Source organism: Peromyscus californicus, unplaced genomic scaffold (genome assembly GCF_007827085.1).
Source record: "Peromyscus californicus insignis strain IS unplaced genomic scaffold, ASM782708v3 Scaffold_5__1_contigs__length_169319896, whole genome shotgun sequence".
NCBI classification, from domain to species: Eukaryota; Metazoa; Chordata; class Mammalia; order Rodentia; family Cricetidae; genus Peromyscus; species Peromyscus californicus.
Window position 1 is genome coordinate 101,450,536 of NW_026294573.1, and position 14,402 is coordinate 101,464,937.

The 14,402-nt window shown below is 47.5% G+C and overlaps 1 protein-coding gene across 3 annotated transcripts in view; it reads right to left on the reverse strand.

The window, feature by feature from the left end:
* Positions 1–4,640: 4,640 nt before the first annotated feature.
* The window catches only part of Tdrd7 (tudor domain containing 7), a 67,974-nt gene continuing 58,212 nt past the window's right edge, over positions 4,641–14,402 (reverse strand). For all 3 annotated transcript variants that reach the window (XM_052716431.1, XM_052716433.1, XM_052716432.1), the window contains exons 16-17: positions 12,023–12,183; positions 4,641–5,106 (exon numbers count right to left, since the gene is read on the reverse strand). In XM_052716431.1, the coding sequence (XP_052572391.1) occupies positions 4,886–5,106; positions 12,023–12,183 (382 nt within the window). In that variant the 3' untranslated portion in view covers positions 4,641–4,885. The remainder of the gene's footprint in view (positions 5,107–12,022; positions 12,184–14,402) is intronic.

Genomic DNA, 14,402 nt, shown 5'->3' on the forward strand with positions numbered 1-14,402 from the left:
CGCCCTCCCCGCCCTCCCGCTCCACCAGGGGCGCCGGGGTGCAAAGCAGTCTCCCGGCTGGGGAGCGACACTCGCTGGGAGGATCGCGAGCCACCGGCCAAGCCATCCGGAGTCCGGAGCCAGATGAATGTGTCGCTCCCTGCCTTGGCCTCAGTTTCCCCAACTTGTCTCGGGAAGATTTTAAGCAGCATTGGAGGTATCTGAACAAAGATGGGCAGGTCTTTTTTCTCACGGGGTCTAGAATGTTCCAGTAAAATCAAGCCCGGCTACACCTTGCTTCCTTTGAAGAGGCAACCTGTCCCCTCTCCCCAGTAGGCCGGCCATGTCTGGCAGGGGCCCAGGTCTTAATAACCATCATCCGTGGACGCACAATTCCAACGCAGAATCGAACGCCTTCTCCCACACAGGGCTGAGAGAATGGAGCGTCTGAAATCACCACTTAAAATAACCGGAACAAAAGTTCTGCTTTCTTAAAAGGCTAATGTGTTCTCCAGAACAAACCACTTACACCCAAACCAAAGCCAGTAAGTGTTTCAAAAAACAAATGGCTCATACCAAAGAATCCAAACAGACACAGGGAAACGTCTCAGTTGGACTGTCTCAACGCTTTTGGTGAGGGGAACCCTAATTCTGCTGTAGATACCTAAAGAGAAACGCTGGAAAGTACTAAAAGTATTTTCCCAAAGCATTTTTGTATTATAAAACCCTCACACTATTAAGAATGCTTTCAGGGGTTAAGTGGCGTGTATTTTTAAACAAAGCAGGGACTCACCATTCCCAATAAAGTATTTTTAAGCATTTTTGTTGTAGGTGTAAACATTTTCAGGGAACACCTTAGTGTGTAGCTTCCTGAATTTTTACAGTAAGAACACCTGTTCAAGCCAACCACCAGCCTGTCTCCCCACCCCACCCCCCTAAGATGCCTGCTTCCTGGACCCTCCCAGGCATCATGCCTTTCCTGCCAGGCTGGTGACTGCCGCTCACCGCTGAGGTTCATTTGTGATGCATTGTTTTTTCTCACTGTTCAATTTATAGGTTTCATACTGAGTGAATTGCCATATGAACATAACAAATATGGTATTTCCATATGAATACACCCTATTTTAAAAGTCCACTATTAATGAAAATTTGGGATATTACAGTGTGGCTGAGATCATTTTCAGTGTCCTGTATAGGTGCACACATGGCTGTGGGAAGTTCAGGGTCAGAGTGCCCATGCTCTGCTCTAGGAGAGATGAGCACTGGGCTCAATGCTATCTACAAGTTTAACAAGAACTGCTACATTGTAGCCACTCTGGCAGAGAGTAATGGCAACCATTGAGATTGTGATCTGCACTGCCCCATGTCCACAGGTGTGGACAGATTTTCATTTATTGGCCAGTTAAGACTTTTTTTTAATGAAATGTTTGTTCAAATTTCTTGCCCACTTTTACTGAACATATTCAATATATCAACTTATGTATCAACAGTGTTCGGTTACATTTGCCACATACATAATATACAACAGCGTATATATTCCTCCTCCTGCCCCCCCCTCTTCTGAGGATGCTGTCCTTGTGCTCTGCCAGCTGTGTCCTGCTTAGGGACTCTCATGTAAAGGGGTTCTGTGTAACTTCCTTCCTCAGCCTCTCACCCTCGGGTCCTAACCCATCTGGAACTGACTCTGGACTTGAGCAGTACAGGGCAGGGGCCAAATGCACCCATGTGTCCAGCTACCTCACATCACATTAATTTTATCACTACACCAACAAATGTAATTGCTTTAAGAATGGAAATATTTCTCACATAAATGAAACAGAAAAGTCTTCCTTTGGCTGCATACAATTCAAGGATTTGTGTTCTTTCTGTTGTCAGAGAGAGATCACTTTAAGAACATTAACACTGCCTTAATTCACTTGAACATTTATGTTTGGAAAAAAATTATTTCATCATAATTACTCTAATCAGTGGCATAAATATTCTTAAATCTTGCTATTCTGGAAGAATTTTTATTTCATAATCAGTTGTTTTAGAATTTAGCTTATTTTTATTTCAGAATCAATTGTTTTAGTATTTAGCATAAGTATTCATGACAATTTTAAATATACTTTTTTTCTTAAAACTAGAATACGTTTTACATGTTTAAGATGAAAAACCTTTTAAAACCTGGTCTTTTCTTTTTCTATTATTCTTTTCCCTAGATTTTCTCAAATAAAAATAAATGACTTTAAGACAGTTTATTTTCGGCCTGGATTTCTCCCGAAGCCCACTCACTTCACATTTCCAATGGCCTATGAGCACCTTCCCAGCAACCTACTAGCTCAAAAGCAACTGTCATCTTCTGCTCACACTGGGTAAGGAGCACCATCCTGTCATCTTCCGCTCACACTGGGTAAGGAGCACCATCCTGTCATCTTCCCCTCACACTGGGTAAGGAGCACCATCCTGTCATCTTCCCCTCACACTGGGTAAGGAGCACCGTCCTCTGTCATCTTCCGCTCACACTGGGTAAGGAGCACCATCCTCTGTCATCTTCCGCTCACACTGGGTAAGGAGCACCATCCTGTCATCTTCCGCTCACACTGGGTAAGGAGCACCGTCCTCTGTCATCTTCTGCTCACACTGGGTAAAGGGCACTGTCCTCTGTCATCTTCCGCTCACACTGGGTAAGGGCACCATCCTTTGGCTTGCTTTCCGGCCTGCTGTGCCTATGCTGTCTATCCTAATATTCTAATTGACGATGTCAAGATGTCTTCAGTGTGTTTTATTCCAGTGCTCTGCCCTTTGTCTGGGACTTCTCCACCTCATCTTACCCACAGCTAACACTTACCATCCATCCATTTGTCCATCTGTCTGCCCACCAGCAGACATGTGCCCAGCCAGCACATGCTGAACTGTCCACGGTGTCATTTTGTCTATGTGGGGGACACAGGAAGTGATCACACAACAGTTACAAAAGCTAATGCGGTGCAGGCAGTGACGTCACGGGGTTAGCCAGCAATCAGCAAGGTGGGAGTGTGGGCTGCAGACATATTGTCAGGCAGTCCAACTCAAGGCTCATCTGCTCATGAGCAGCAGCAGCTGTTAACTATCCACGGCGTGCTACCGGATGTGCTAAGAGATGGCTAGGATTTGTCCCAAGGGACAGTCATACCTGATATGACTGGGACAGACAACTGGCTAGCTGTCTACTGTCAGGTGCAGTGAGATAGGGCATCGGGAGGGGCATGCTCAAACTACACTGGTGTAATCCCAGTACCTTGGAAGCAGGAGGATCTCAAGTTTGAAGTTAGCCTGGACTACATAGCAACTTTCTTTGAGACAAAAACAAAACCAAACACAAGCCAAGAACAAGGTACAGTGGAGTAGAGGGAACACCAGGGAAGGTTTCATGGTCAGCCCAGAGGTGAGAAAGGGCACTAACAAGAAAACCGGAGGGCAGAACGGATCACAGGCCGAGAGTGGAGCAGGCAGTTTAGAGGGAACCGAATCTTGTTTGAAATGTCAGCAGTCTTGGGTGAAGTGGGTCCAGGCTCCAGATAAAGGCCCACGTGGCTGGACACAGGCGTAGAAGACAGGGCTGGGAGGGAGATTACAGAAAGCCTGAGTGCTGGCTCTGGACTCTTGACAACGAGAAGCCACACAAGACATGGGGAGAGAGCTGGCAAGAAGGCGAATCAGGTAAAGGGACTTGTTGCCAAACTAATGACCTGATTTCAATTCCTGAGCATGATGGAAGGATCATGAACCAACTCCCAGAAGTCTTCCTCGATTCCATGTGTGCTGAAATACACATGCAGGCACACACATATGTAATTTTTTTTTTTTTTTTTTTTTTTAAGATTTGGCAAGGGGGCTGGAGAGATGGCTCAGAGGTTAAGAGCACTGGCTGCTCTTCCAGAGGTCCTGAGTTCAATTCCCAGCGACCACATGGTGGCTCACAACCATCAATAATGAGATCTGGTGCCCTCTTCTGGCCTGCAGGCATACTATATACATAATAAATAAATTAAAAAAAAAAGATTTGGCAAGGAGCGTACTGCTGTGTTGGCCGCTCCTGTATCACTACTGAATACCAGACACTTGGGGTAGTCTTCTGCTTTAGGGTCACTTGCCTTAGGCCCATCACTACACCAGCATGGACCAGAGTTAAATCATTACATTCTCCACTTACTGAAGAAGACCCCAACACTGTAACGCAGAAGACATCAGTGGCAACGGATGCTCCACCTCAGGATCAGAATATCTAGCAACTGCAGGGTAGTCAGCTACGCTGGTTAGTGTGCCACCTTGACACACTAATGTCATCTGAAAAGAAGGGGCCTCGATTGAGAAAATGTCTCCGTCAGACCGGCCTGTAGGCAGGGCTACAGAGCATTTTCTTGATGATTGATGTGGGAGGGCCCAGCCCCAGCCCATTGTGGTCAGGGACACCCCTGGGTCTGTGGTCCTGGGAGGTCTAAGAAAGCAGACTAAGCAAGCCACGGGGCACAAGTCAGGAAGCAGCACTTCTCCATGGCCTCTGCTTCAGTTCCTGCTTGAGTTCCTTCCTTGGCCTCCCCTGATGACGGGCTGTGATCTGTGAGCCAAATAAACTCTTTTTCCCCAAATTTCTTTTGGTCATGGTGTTTACCACAGCAATAGAAAAGCAAACTAAGACATCAGGTTTCACATTGCTAAACATTTATTCTAATATATTAATAATTCAAGTGCAATTTTCTTTGCGAAGTCAACTGTGTTAAACAAAACTTGTTAAATATCTTTCATCAAACAAAGCATATTCTTTTCAATCCTCCACAACAGTCAGAGCCATGTAGTAAAAACACGATGTTTTGAGAACCTACCACACATTTTGTGTTATTGCTGAGGGAACAATGTGCATTAGCTATCATGTCTCAAGCAGTGATTAATTCACTTTGGAAAGCTCCACCAGATACTGTGACATAAAGTCGTGAATCCAGGTGTCAGTGTCTGGCAGCGATGTATCTACCAGATAGACCACGACTTTCCGGTCCCAGGGGTTAGTGTGTTCAATAACTGTCTGCACCAATGCCACCAGGGGTTTCTTCTCCACGTGATTTCGGAACACCATCGAGGCCTCCTCCGACCACTGGCTGCACTTCACTCCTAGGAGAAAGACAGGGAGCGAGGGGGCAGTGAGTGGCCACTCTTGCCTTTCCCTGAGCCAACAGGAGGGAGAACGATTTGATCAGTTCCAAAGCAGTTTACGTATTCCAGGTTAGACCTGCTTATGCCAGAAGAACAGCTGATCAACGTTCCCTGGCTTACAGCTTTTCTCTCCTGAATGGAGTCATTTCCGTAAGCCTTTACCTGCAGACAGATCCTCTGAGATGCCCACGCTGTTTACCAAGGGACGTAGTGATGACCACACCCATTTCCTACACCTAATCTGTAAACTGCTAAACTGAGATAGCCAGGGGGAATGGCATCGGTCCAATACTGATGACATTTTTCTTCATGGTTTCCCCACCACAGTGGGTTAAAAGTTAACAGAAAAGACTGGCCGGATGATCTGTGTGCATTTTTTTTGCAACATAGAGTCATAAAAAGAGCACAACGTTTCATGTGAGCCCATGGATCCAAGAGCTGCTCAGCTCTTACACAGGCCCCTCCTGCCTACAGTCATCCTGCTCCCCTCAAGGGGGACTCCGGAGAGGCAGTAAAATTTACAGTCCAGGGGCACAGGTTCACCCCAGACTCATGGTGGGACCTGGTTATGGGACTACAGACACCCCCGGTCCCAAACACCTCACACTACACCACTGAGGGCCTGTTCAGAATGCCTTTTACCCAGGTGCCATGTTCACTTCCACCAAAACAAGCGATATTAAAGCCAAGGCTACGGTCTGAGGAGACTGAACAACCCTCAGAATCAGTCAGTATGGCAGGAATGCTAGAGCCCAGAGCAGGAATTTAAAGAAGCGTGAGTGACAAGTGAGGGTTTCAGTGGAGGAGACAGACTACACTCAACAATGGAGGATGATGCTGAGGTACCCTGAAGAGGGGAAGTGCTTGTTTAGCATACCTGGGGCCCGCCCGGGTCTATCCTCAGCACCAAAAGGAGACAATGCATGATTTAAGCAGAAATATGGAAATTTTAAGAAAAGAGGAAAGAATAAAAAGAAAGAAAGAAAGACCAGAACTGCTGGGAACAAGAAAGAAAACAGTGAAGAGAAAAGAACTCACTGCTGAGCTCCAGGGCAGGCCCGTGGGGCCAAGGAAAGCATCTCCAATCTCAAGGGCGTGAGAGCAGAAGGAGACCCAGAACGGAACAGCGAAGAACCCGACAACTAGGAAGGTGTGAAGCTGAGTGTGGTGGGAACCAGGGGAAGGGAGATGGGGGCAGAAGGTGTGAAGGTGAGTGTGGTGGGAACCAGGGGAAGGGAGATGGGGGCAGAAGGTGTGAAGCTGAGTGTGGTGGGAACCAGGGGAAGGAAGATGGGGGCAGAAGGTGTGAAGGTGAGTGTGGTGGGAACCAGAAGGAAGATGGGGGCAGAAGGTGTGAAGGTGAGTGTGGTGGGAACCAGAAGGAAGATGGGGGCAGAAGGTGTGAAGGTGAGTGTGGTGGGAACCAGAAGGAAGATGGGGGCAGAAGCAGCTCCTGGGCAGTAGTGACTGACAACCTCCAGTCAGGGTCACACCAACACAGCTGCACATCACACCCGACTTCAGAAAAGCACAAACAGCAGAAGTGGTGAGAAGCCCAGGGGAGGACAGCACCCCAGGACAGGACAAAGAGCCGACTTACACCGACACCAGAACCACAGAGGCACGGAGAATGAAGGGCTACCAAGAAGCAGCAACTCTCCAGCCAGCGCTGCACACCCCGCTCCAGCAGCCCTCCAACACGCATGAGCGGCTCAGAGCCGGTGCTTCCCAGGCACGCAAGGCTCCTGGTCAATCCAAAGAGTGGGGGCAGGGCGTGGAGTATGGTGATATTTTATTTGTATTAAAATGTTATTTGTATGTTAATAGATAAAGTTGCCCGGGGGTCAGAGCTATTAGCAAGCCATAGGAAAGCAGGGCAGTGGTAGCGTACGCTTGTAATTCCAGCACTTGGTAGGCAGAGCTGGGTAAGTCTCTGTGTGTTCAGGGATACAGCCATTATTGGATACACATGCCTTTAATCTTAATACCAATCATGGAAAACCTGGAGGCCTATACAGACAGGCCGTGAGGAGGCGGTCATGTGGTTGGGTTTACAACCAATGAGAAGGCAGGACAGGAACTCTATATAAAGACTTTAACACAGGGGTAGCTCTGGTTCGGAGAGGTAGGACCACCGCAGGAGGAAGGGTAAGGTTTTAGCTCTTAGCTCTGACCTCTTGGCTTTCTTCTTTGCATTGGTTCTGTGTTTCTTATTTAATAAGAAGGTTGGATACATCTACAGTGGAGGGAGAGAAAAGAAAACCAAGAGAGGAGAAGGCGAAGGAGACTCTCGGACAAACAAAACTGGTGAAGTGTGCTGTCAGTAGGCTGCCGCAGGAGGATGAGGGAGACCTTCAGAAGAAAAGGAAATGAAACGGGTCTAAGCAAAGACAGGAAAGCCTCAGAGAGTGAGTGGAGGCAAAATGCACTCTTCTGTTATCTGCCTTTGAGACTATGTCTCACTCTGCAGCCCAGGTTGGCTTCAGACTCATAATCCTCCTGCCTCAGCCTCCCTAGTGCTGGAATGCAGGCCTTCTCTGGAGCTGATCTAGTGGTCAGTGCATCTGAATCACTAGCACTGAAGTGTTTGATTGTGCAAACTAGTATACATAAGCAAAACAAACGGCTGCAGTAACCATGGGGAAGAGGAAGAAACCATTTTGCTCCAGGATTACTTCGTTTTATGAAGTTTATAAGGTATTAGTATTGACTGAAGGAGAATAGCATGACTTAAAATTAGCCCCGAAGGCTGGGAGACAGCCCTTGGTAAAGGACCTACCACACAGGAAGGAGAACCCGAGCCTGTACCTCAGCACTGATTCGAAAGCCCAGTGTGGTGGTGCACTTGTGGAATCCCAACACTGGGGAGATGGACAGGTGGACAGATCCTTGGAGTTTGCGGGTTAGCCAGCCTAGCACAATCACTTAGCTCCAGGTTCAGTCAGAGCTCATCTTAAAAGACAAGGTGGAGGGTGACTGAGAAGACACCTGACATTGTCTTCTGGTTGACATATGCAATCTGCATTCCTGCGCACGCGCGCGCGCGCGCACACACACACACACACACACACACACACACAGGAGCTGAAGCTGGCATATGGGCATATACCTGTAATCCTTGCACTTGGGAGGTAAAGGAAAAAGGATTAAAGAAGTTCAAGGTTATCCTCAGCTACGAAGTGAGTTCTAGGGTAGCCTGAGCTACAAATGAGATCCTATCTCAACACACACATACACACACCTGAATTAGCTGTAGATATGCGTGCCAAACCCTAGGACAACCACTAACAGGGTTCCCCCCTTTTCACGTGTGTACAGATGCACAAACACGCACGTGTATATAAACACAGAGGCCAACAGTTCATGTAAGTTGTATTCCTCAGTCATTCTCCACCCTGTTTACCGAGGCAGAGTCTCTCACTGAACCTAGAGTCAGTCCACTGATTCGATTAGTCTAACTTCCCAGGGTTCGGTGTCTCTGTTTCTGAAGTGCTGGGACCACAGGTGGGCCATCAAGCACACCAGGCTTCCATGTGAGTTCTGGGAACCGAACTCTGGTCCTCAGGCTTGCATGGATGTGCTTTATCCACTGAGCCATCTTCTCTGACTAAAAGCAGTTTTAAGAAAAGGAAATACGATTGATGTATTAAGGCAAGAATATGAACTCCTATAAAATGTTTAACTAAAACACAGAAATCAGCTAGGCATGGTGGTATGCACTTGCAATCCCAGCACTGGGGATTTGAAGACAGGAATATCAGGAGTTCAAGGTCAGCCTGGGCTACATAAGGACTTTGAGGCCAGCATGGGTTATGGGCAACCCTGTCTCGAAATACAGACAGACAGACAGACAGATGAGTATGAAACACAAAAATAAGAATGATGAACAAGAACAAATAGAAAACTAGTAAATGTGGTGGCCGTTAATCTAGCTATATTAATAATGACATTGTATGTATCAGTACCCATGTACACGCAGGCATATCTGCATGTGTGTGACTGTTACATGGAGGTCAGAGGATACAACATTGGGTACTGTTCCTCAGCAGCCATCTGGCTCTTGGTTTTTGAGACAAGGTTTCTCCCTGGCTTGAAACTTGCTGAGTGTGCTGGGCTATCTGGCCAGGAACCCTCAGGAGCCGCCTGACTCAGCCTCAATGCTGGGGTTACGAAGATGAAGCCACCAAGCCCAGAATTTTTGTACATGGGTTTTGGGGATCAAACTTGTGCTGGCATGGCAAATAATTTACCAACTGACCTACCTCCCCAGCCCTTAATAATCACTTTAAACATCACTGGCCTAAACACATGAATGAAAAGAGATCATCAGAGTGGATAAAAAATAAGGCCTGGTTATATGCATGTAATCCCAGGTACTGGAGTGGAGACAGTTAGGCCATGATGACAATAATCATGCAGGGACATTCATCCGAGAAAGAACAGGCTTCAATGTGAGAAAAGTTACAGGGAGGGAGAACCAGGATACAACGGCAAAGGCTCCTTTTCCAAAAGAATCCATGGTCCTCAGAATCAATGGTCCTCAATGTGAACAAACCCAACTTCACACCACTGACTCACTCCAGGCAAAACTGGCTGGAGCTGCGGGAAGAAACAGCTGAACCCACCCATCGCAGCTGAGACTCTACACTCCCTGCAGGAACAGACGCCCGGGCTGGCGAGGTGGCTCAGTGGGCAGCACACAAGCACGCGGATTTCAGTTCAATCCCAGGCACTCAGGAAAATCCCTCACATGATGATGCATGTCAGTGATTCCAGTGGTGGAGGGAGACAGGAGGACCTGGGGCTTGCTGACCAGTCAATCTAGCCAGTTAGTGAAAAGACCTTGTCTCCAGACACCAAGTCCAGAGCAAAACAGGAGGGGCTGACATTGACTTCTGTTGTCCACATGAGCACCAACAGGTATGGGCACCAGCACCTGTTCTCCCTGTAAACATACCACACGCATACATGCATATGCACACACACACCACACACACGGACACACTCCTCCCCACATATGCATATCCACCACATAGTCCCCTCCCCTCATATACACCACAGGCACAACACACACACACACACACACAGCACATAGCTCCAGGATACACTGAACTCAACACTATAAATCTACTAGATTTAAGTGACATCTACAGGCCACGTCATCCAGTAACAGCAGACTATAATTCTTCTCAAGCTTTCATGGAGTCATATTCTGGGACATCAAACACACCAAAACAATTCAAAACAACAGAAGTCACAACAGAGTTACACTGGAGATCAACAGAGAGCTAGCAGGAAAATCCCACAACACCAAGAAGAAATAACACAATTCTAATTAACATATAGGCCGAGAAGAAACTCTTAAAGGGATTTAAAAATATTTTGAGCTAGATGAAAATGAAAACTCAAAATAAAAATATCTGGAGCTAAATGAAACTAAAGGTGTGGTGCATGGCAAAAGCTGTGCTTCTGGAGGCATCTACAGCACCATGGCTGACTCCGAAAGCCCTCCGAGGCCGCTGGAGGTCCTCCCTGGCAGCAGGGACACTGGGTGCTCACCCTCAGAGAATCCTCCTGGCAGTGAGACGACGTATGTGACAAAATGTGCTGTCAGCTAAACTGGGCATTCAAAGTGGAAATGAAGAAAGAGTAACATTAAATCTAAAAAAACCAACTACAATGCCCAGTCCAAAGCCGACCGACTAGTGACCATGCCACATACCCAGCGCTGCTTTTGCCTTAGAGTCAGTCATCACGGGAAGCTGCTTTGAATCCTAGCAGACGGGCAGAGAGAATGTCAAGAGGTTCACACCGAGACACTGCCCAGCCCCCACTAGAGCCAGGATTCATACGTGCCCTGGTCTGCCCCACTTTCTCTGACTGTCCCATGTTGTTTGGGGTAGGCCAGGCCAAGGCCTCAGGCAGCAGCAAAAGGGTCAAGTGGAACAGGGTGGCTGCAAGGCCAAATATCCCAGCACAGAGAGCAGGGAAAGCAGGAGAGAGCGAGCCCAGGGGAGCACAGGTGTCTGCTGGTCTCTACACCCTCTGCTCAAACTAAGGGGTCCCAGCAGCTGATGACAGGGAAGTCACACCTGAACTGCTTCTCAAAAGAGCAAAGGGAGACCTCATTCGATGACACTAAAGGCAGTGTCACCGTAGAGCTACTAGCTAAGCACGTCAATGTCAGTACATGGTGAAGTTACGTTTTTGTACGCTGTGCTGTGACGCACAGAGCGCACGCACCTGCCCTTACGTTCTGTGACTGTGTAATGTTCCACTGTGTGTACCTGTAGTTTATGCAGTAACTTTGGCATAAAAACAACTACATTTTCTGCTTATTAGTTATTTAGGTTGAAAGTTTCCATGGCTTTTTGCTTGTCTTTATTACTGTTCACAGGGAAATACTGTTTTACTACTGTTTACAGGGAAATACTGATTCAATGGAACACTTTATACCCATCAAAATAATTAGCAGAGGCTAGGGGTAGCTCAGTTATAGACCTGTGCCTAAGCATTCATACAAATGAGATCCTGTGTTCATTCTACAACTCTGGGGGGTCGGAGTGACAACTAGCCCATCTAGGACATTATATCCCCCAAATGGGAAAACTGTGAATGAGGAAAACCAGGATGCCATGCTCGATCTGGCCCAGGAGTGCAGCTTTAGAAATATGTCAGGCAAGCAACCAGAGTCAGACAGCAGAGGGGAGAACAGACTGCTGATCATTAAGATGATTTCCAAAATGGACAGGATGTTATTAGCATTAAAAAGCCAAAACAACGTGCAGTAGGCTAACTAGTGATCCTGCACTTGCTAAGAACCTAAAAGGAGAGTTTAGACTCCACTGCAGCTGAGCCACACTGCAGAAATTACCTGCAAGTTGAGCGGTGACCGCCTGGAATGGCAGCTTTCGGAACACATCCACTAGGGGCTGCACTTTCCTTATGTTGACTAGCTCGTGCTTGCCGTAGTCCAACTCATACACAGACACCAGCCCATTGGTCAGGATTCCTTTCAAAAGCACCCTGTACCACCTAGAAGCACATTGGATTAAAGAGAGAAAACAGCCAAAGTCAACAGCCATTCCAAAGAGAGCAAGCATTATATGGTACATAGAAAAATCAGTCCTGGATGTCTGGAAGCAACTATGGCCGCTCTCTTCAGCGGACCCCACGACCTGCTGTGCCAGTGGCTCCTCTCATACACTCTGCTCATTCTAGAGCTTTAGAGGCCTCGGGGGAAGGCAGAAACTCTTGCACTGCTAACCATCCGTAGGCTGAAACAGATGCCATGGGGGTGGTCAGGACAAGGCAAGGGATCCCTTCATCCTGGGGAGATACAAGATGGCCATGTCTGTACATGGTCCACGTCTGCAAGATGGAAAGGAAGATGCAGGTAGGATGTGTGGAAGCCAGAAAGTTGCTTGAGTTAAGAACAGAGCAGAGCTGAGAGGACGTGGCGGCCTGGAGAGCAGACAGTCCGCTGAGGCTAGACTAGGGGATGATGCAGGCACAGAGGACATGGCGGCAGGTTGGGGAGGGATTGAAACTTTGAACAAAGAACATTTTAGGGTATTCCTCCTTGGATCCCTCCCATTCTCAGTTCTCTCTTATCCTCAACAAATCTCTGTTTGCTCTGTTTAAAATGAAAACAATTTGGTGCACCGGGGCTCTCCCAAATGACCTGGGTCCAATTCCCAGCGCCCACATGGCAGCTCATGCCTGTCTTTAAGTTCAGTTCCAGGGGACCCAATGCCCTCTCTGGTCTCTGCAGGAACAGATATACATGCAGGTAAAACATGCATACACTTAAATTTTAAACATTTAAAAAAGAAATGGAAAGAAAAATAGATGATTTAATTCCTCGTGAAAAATGTTAAAAACCAAACAACCCCACAGAATCCAGCTTGTCCCTAAGATAAATAACCTGAGAAGGGTAAAGGGCATGGGGAAGCACCCCAGTTTGGTCGGTCAACATGGGTATGTTTTCTTCAGTGGGTCTATGTCAGCAGTTAAAATGGTAAAACCAAAACAAAACAGACTTCAAGGTGAACCTACGAAGGACCAGTTTAGTCAATGGTCTCAACCGTAGGAGGAGGGCAGCTCATCACAGCTCAAGGTAAACTATCAACAGATGTCTTAGCAACTGACTGGCCTGCTGGACTTGCCCTCTGGTGGCAGGGCCTGGCATTCTCTACAAGTTTACCGGCCAGAAGCCTACAGCAGCCCCAAGGAGAAAACACAGCTGGAAGGCTGCAATGAGGCCAGCTTTATCCTCTATGTGAGTGTGGACTGCTCAGGGAAGGCAGAAACCTCGAGGCTGACTCAAGGTGCAGAAGGCAAGAATGTGCAAGCCTCATAGACAACGGGACACAGAAAGGACTCCCAGTAAGTACCTGGGGTTGGGAAGCCAAGCGCACCTGAATGCGAATCCCCCTGGCCATTGTCCTGTGTTGTCACTCTGGCCTGAGCCTCAGTTAGTCATGTGTAATGTTGTATTTTGTTGTTGTTGTTGGAAGCATCTAGCCCAACACTTGGCATTACAACAGGCACTTAGCAAGTGACAGCCACCATCTGAGGATAAGCTGAATGAAAACCGCAGAGCAGACTGGAGGGGATGTTTCCTGGGTGGAAACGCCAGGCTGCAGGCTGCCCATTTGTGGAAGAGACAAAAAGGGGTGCAATAAATACATGTGGTTTCCACCAACAGCATCATCTCTAAGCTACAGGGGACAAGTGATGGTGGGCCGTGTTTCCAGTCCACTGAATACAGAGCAGTGAAAGAGCAGGGAGAAAGTGGTGGTTTCTGCTGAGTTGAACTCTGAAGCCAGGTGCTTACACAAAAGCCTGGTTTGGACTAGACGTCAATTTCAGAGCAAACATGACCCACAGTGTAGAAACACAGATACTGGACCTTTCCCCGAGGGTCAGACTCGGGCTGGGTGAGAAAGGAGAATCGGGGCTTTCAATGTGTTTCCAGGGGATTCTCATTAAGAGATTTGGAGACCATGACAATTTAAAAACCGTGTCAATTCCTATGTATTAGCTTATCACAGTTGGAATGAGGTTCAACAGTCCCAAGTCTTAAGTAAGATAGAAGCTTTGAACACTTAACACTGATTAACTCACGACACTTAAGGAAATCATTAATATACCCTTATTTATAGACTATCTACTATCGCTGAACAATTAGCTGGTTAAAACCCCCAAGTCCCAGGGCAGAGCTGAGCCAGCAGGCACAGCCGGAGGGCAGG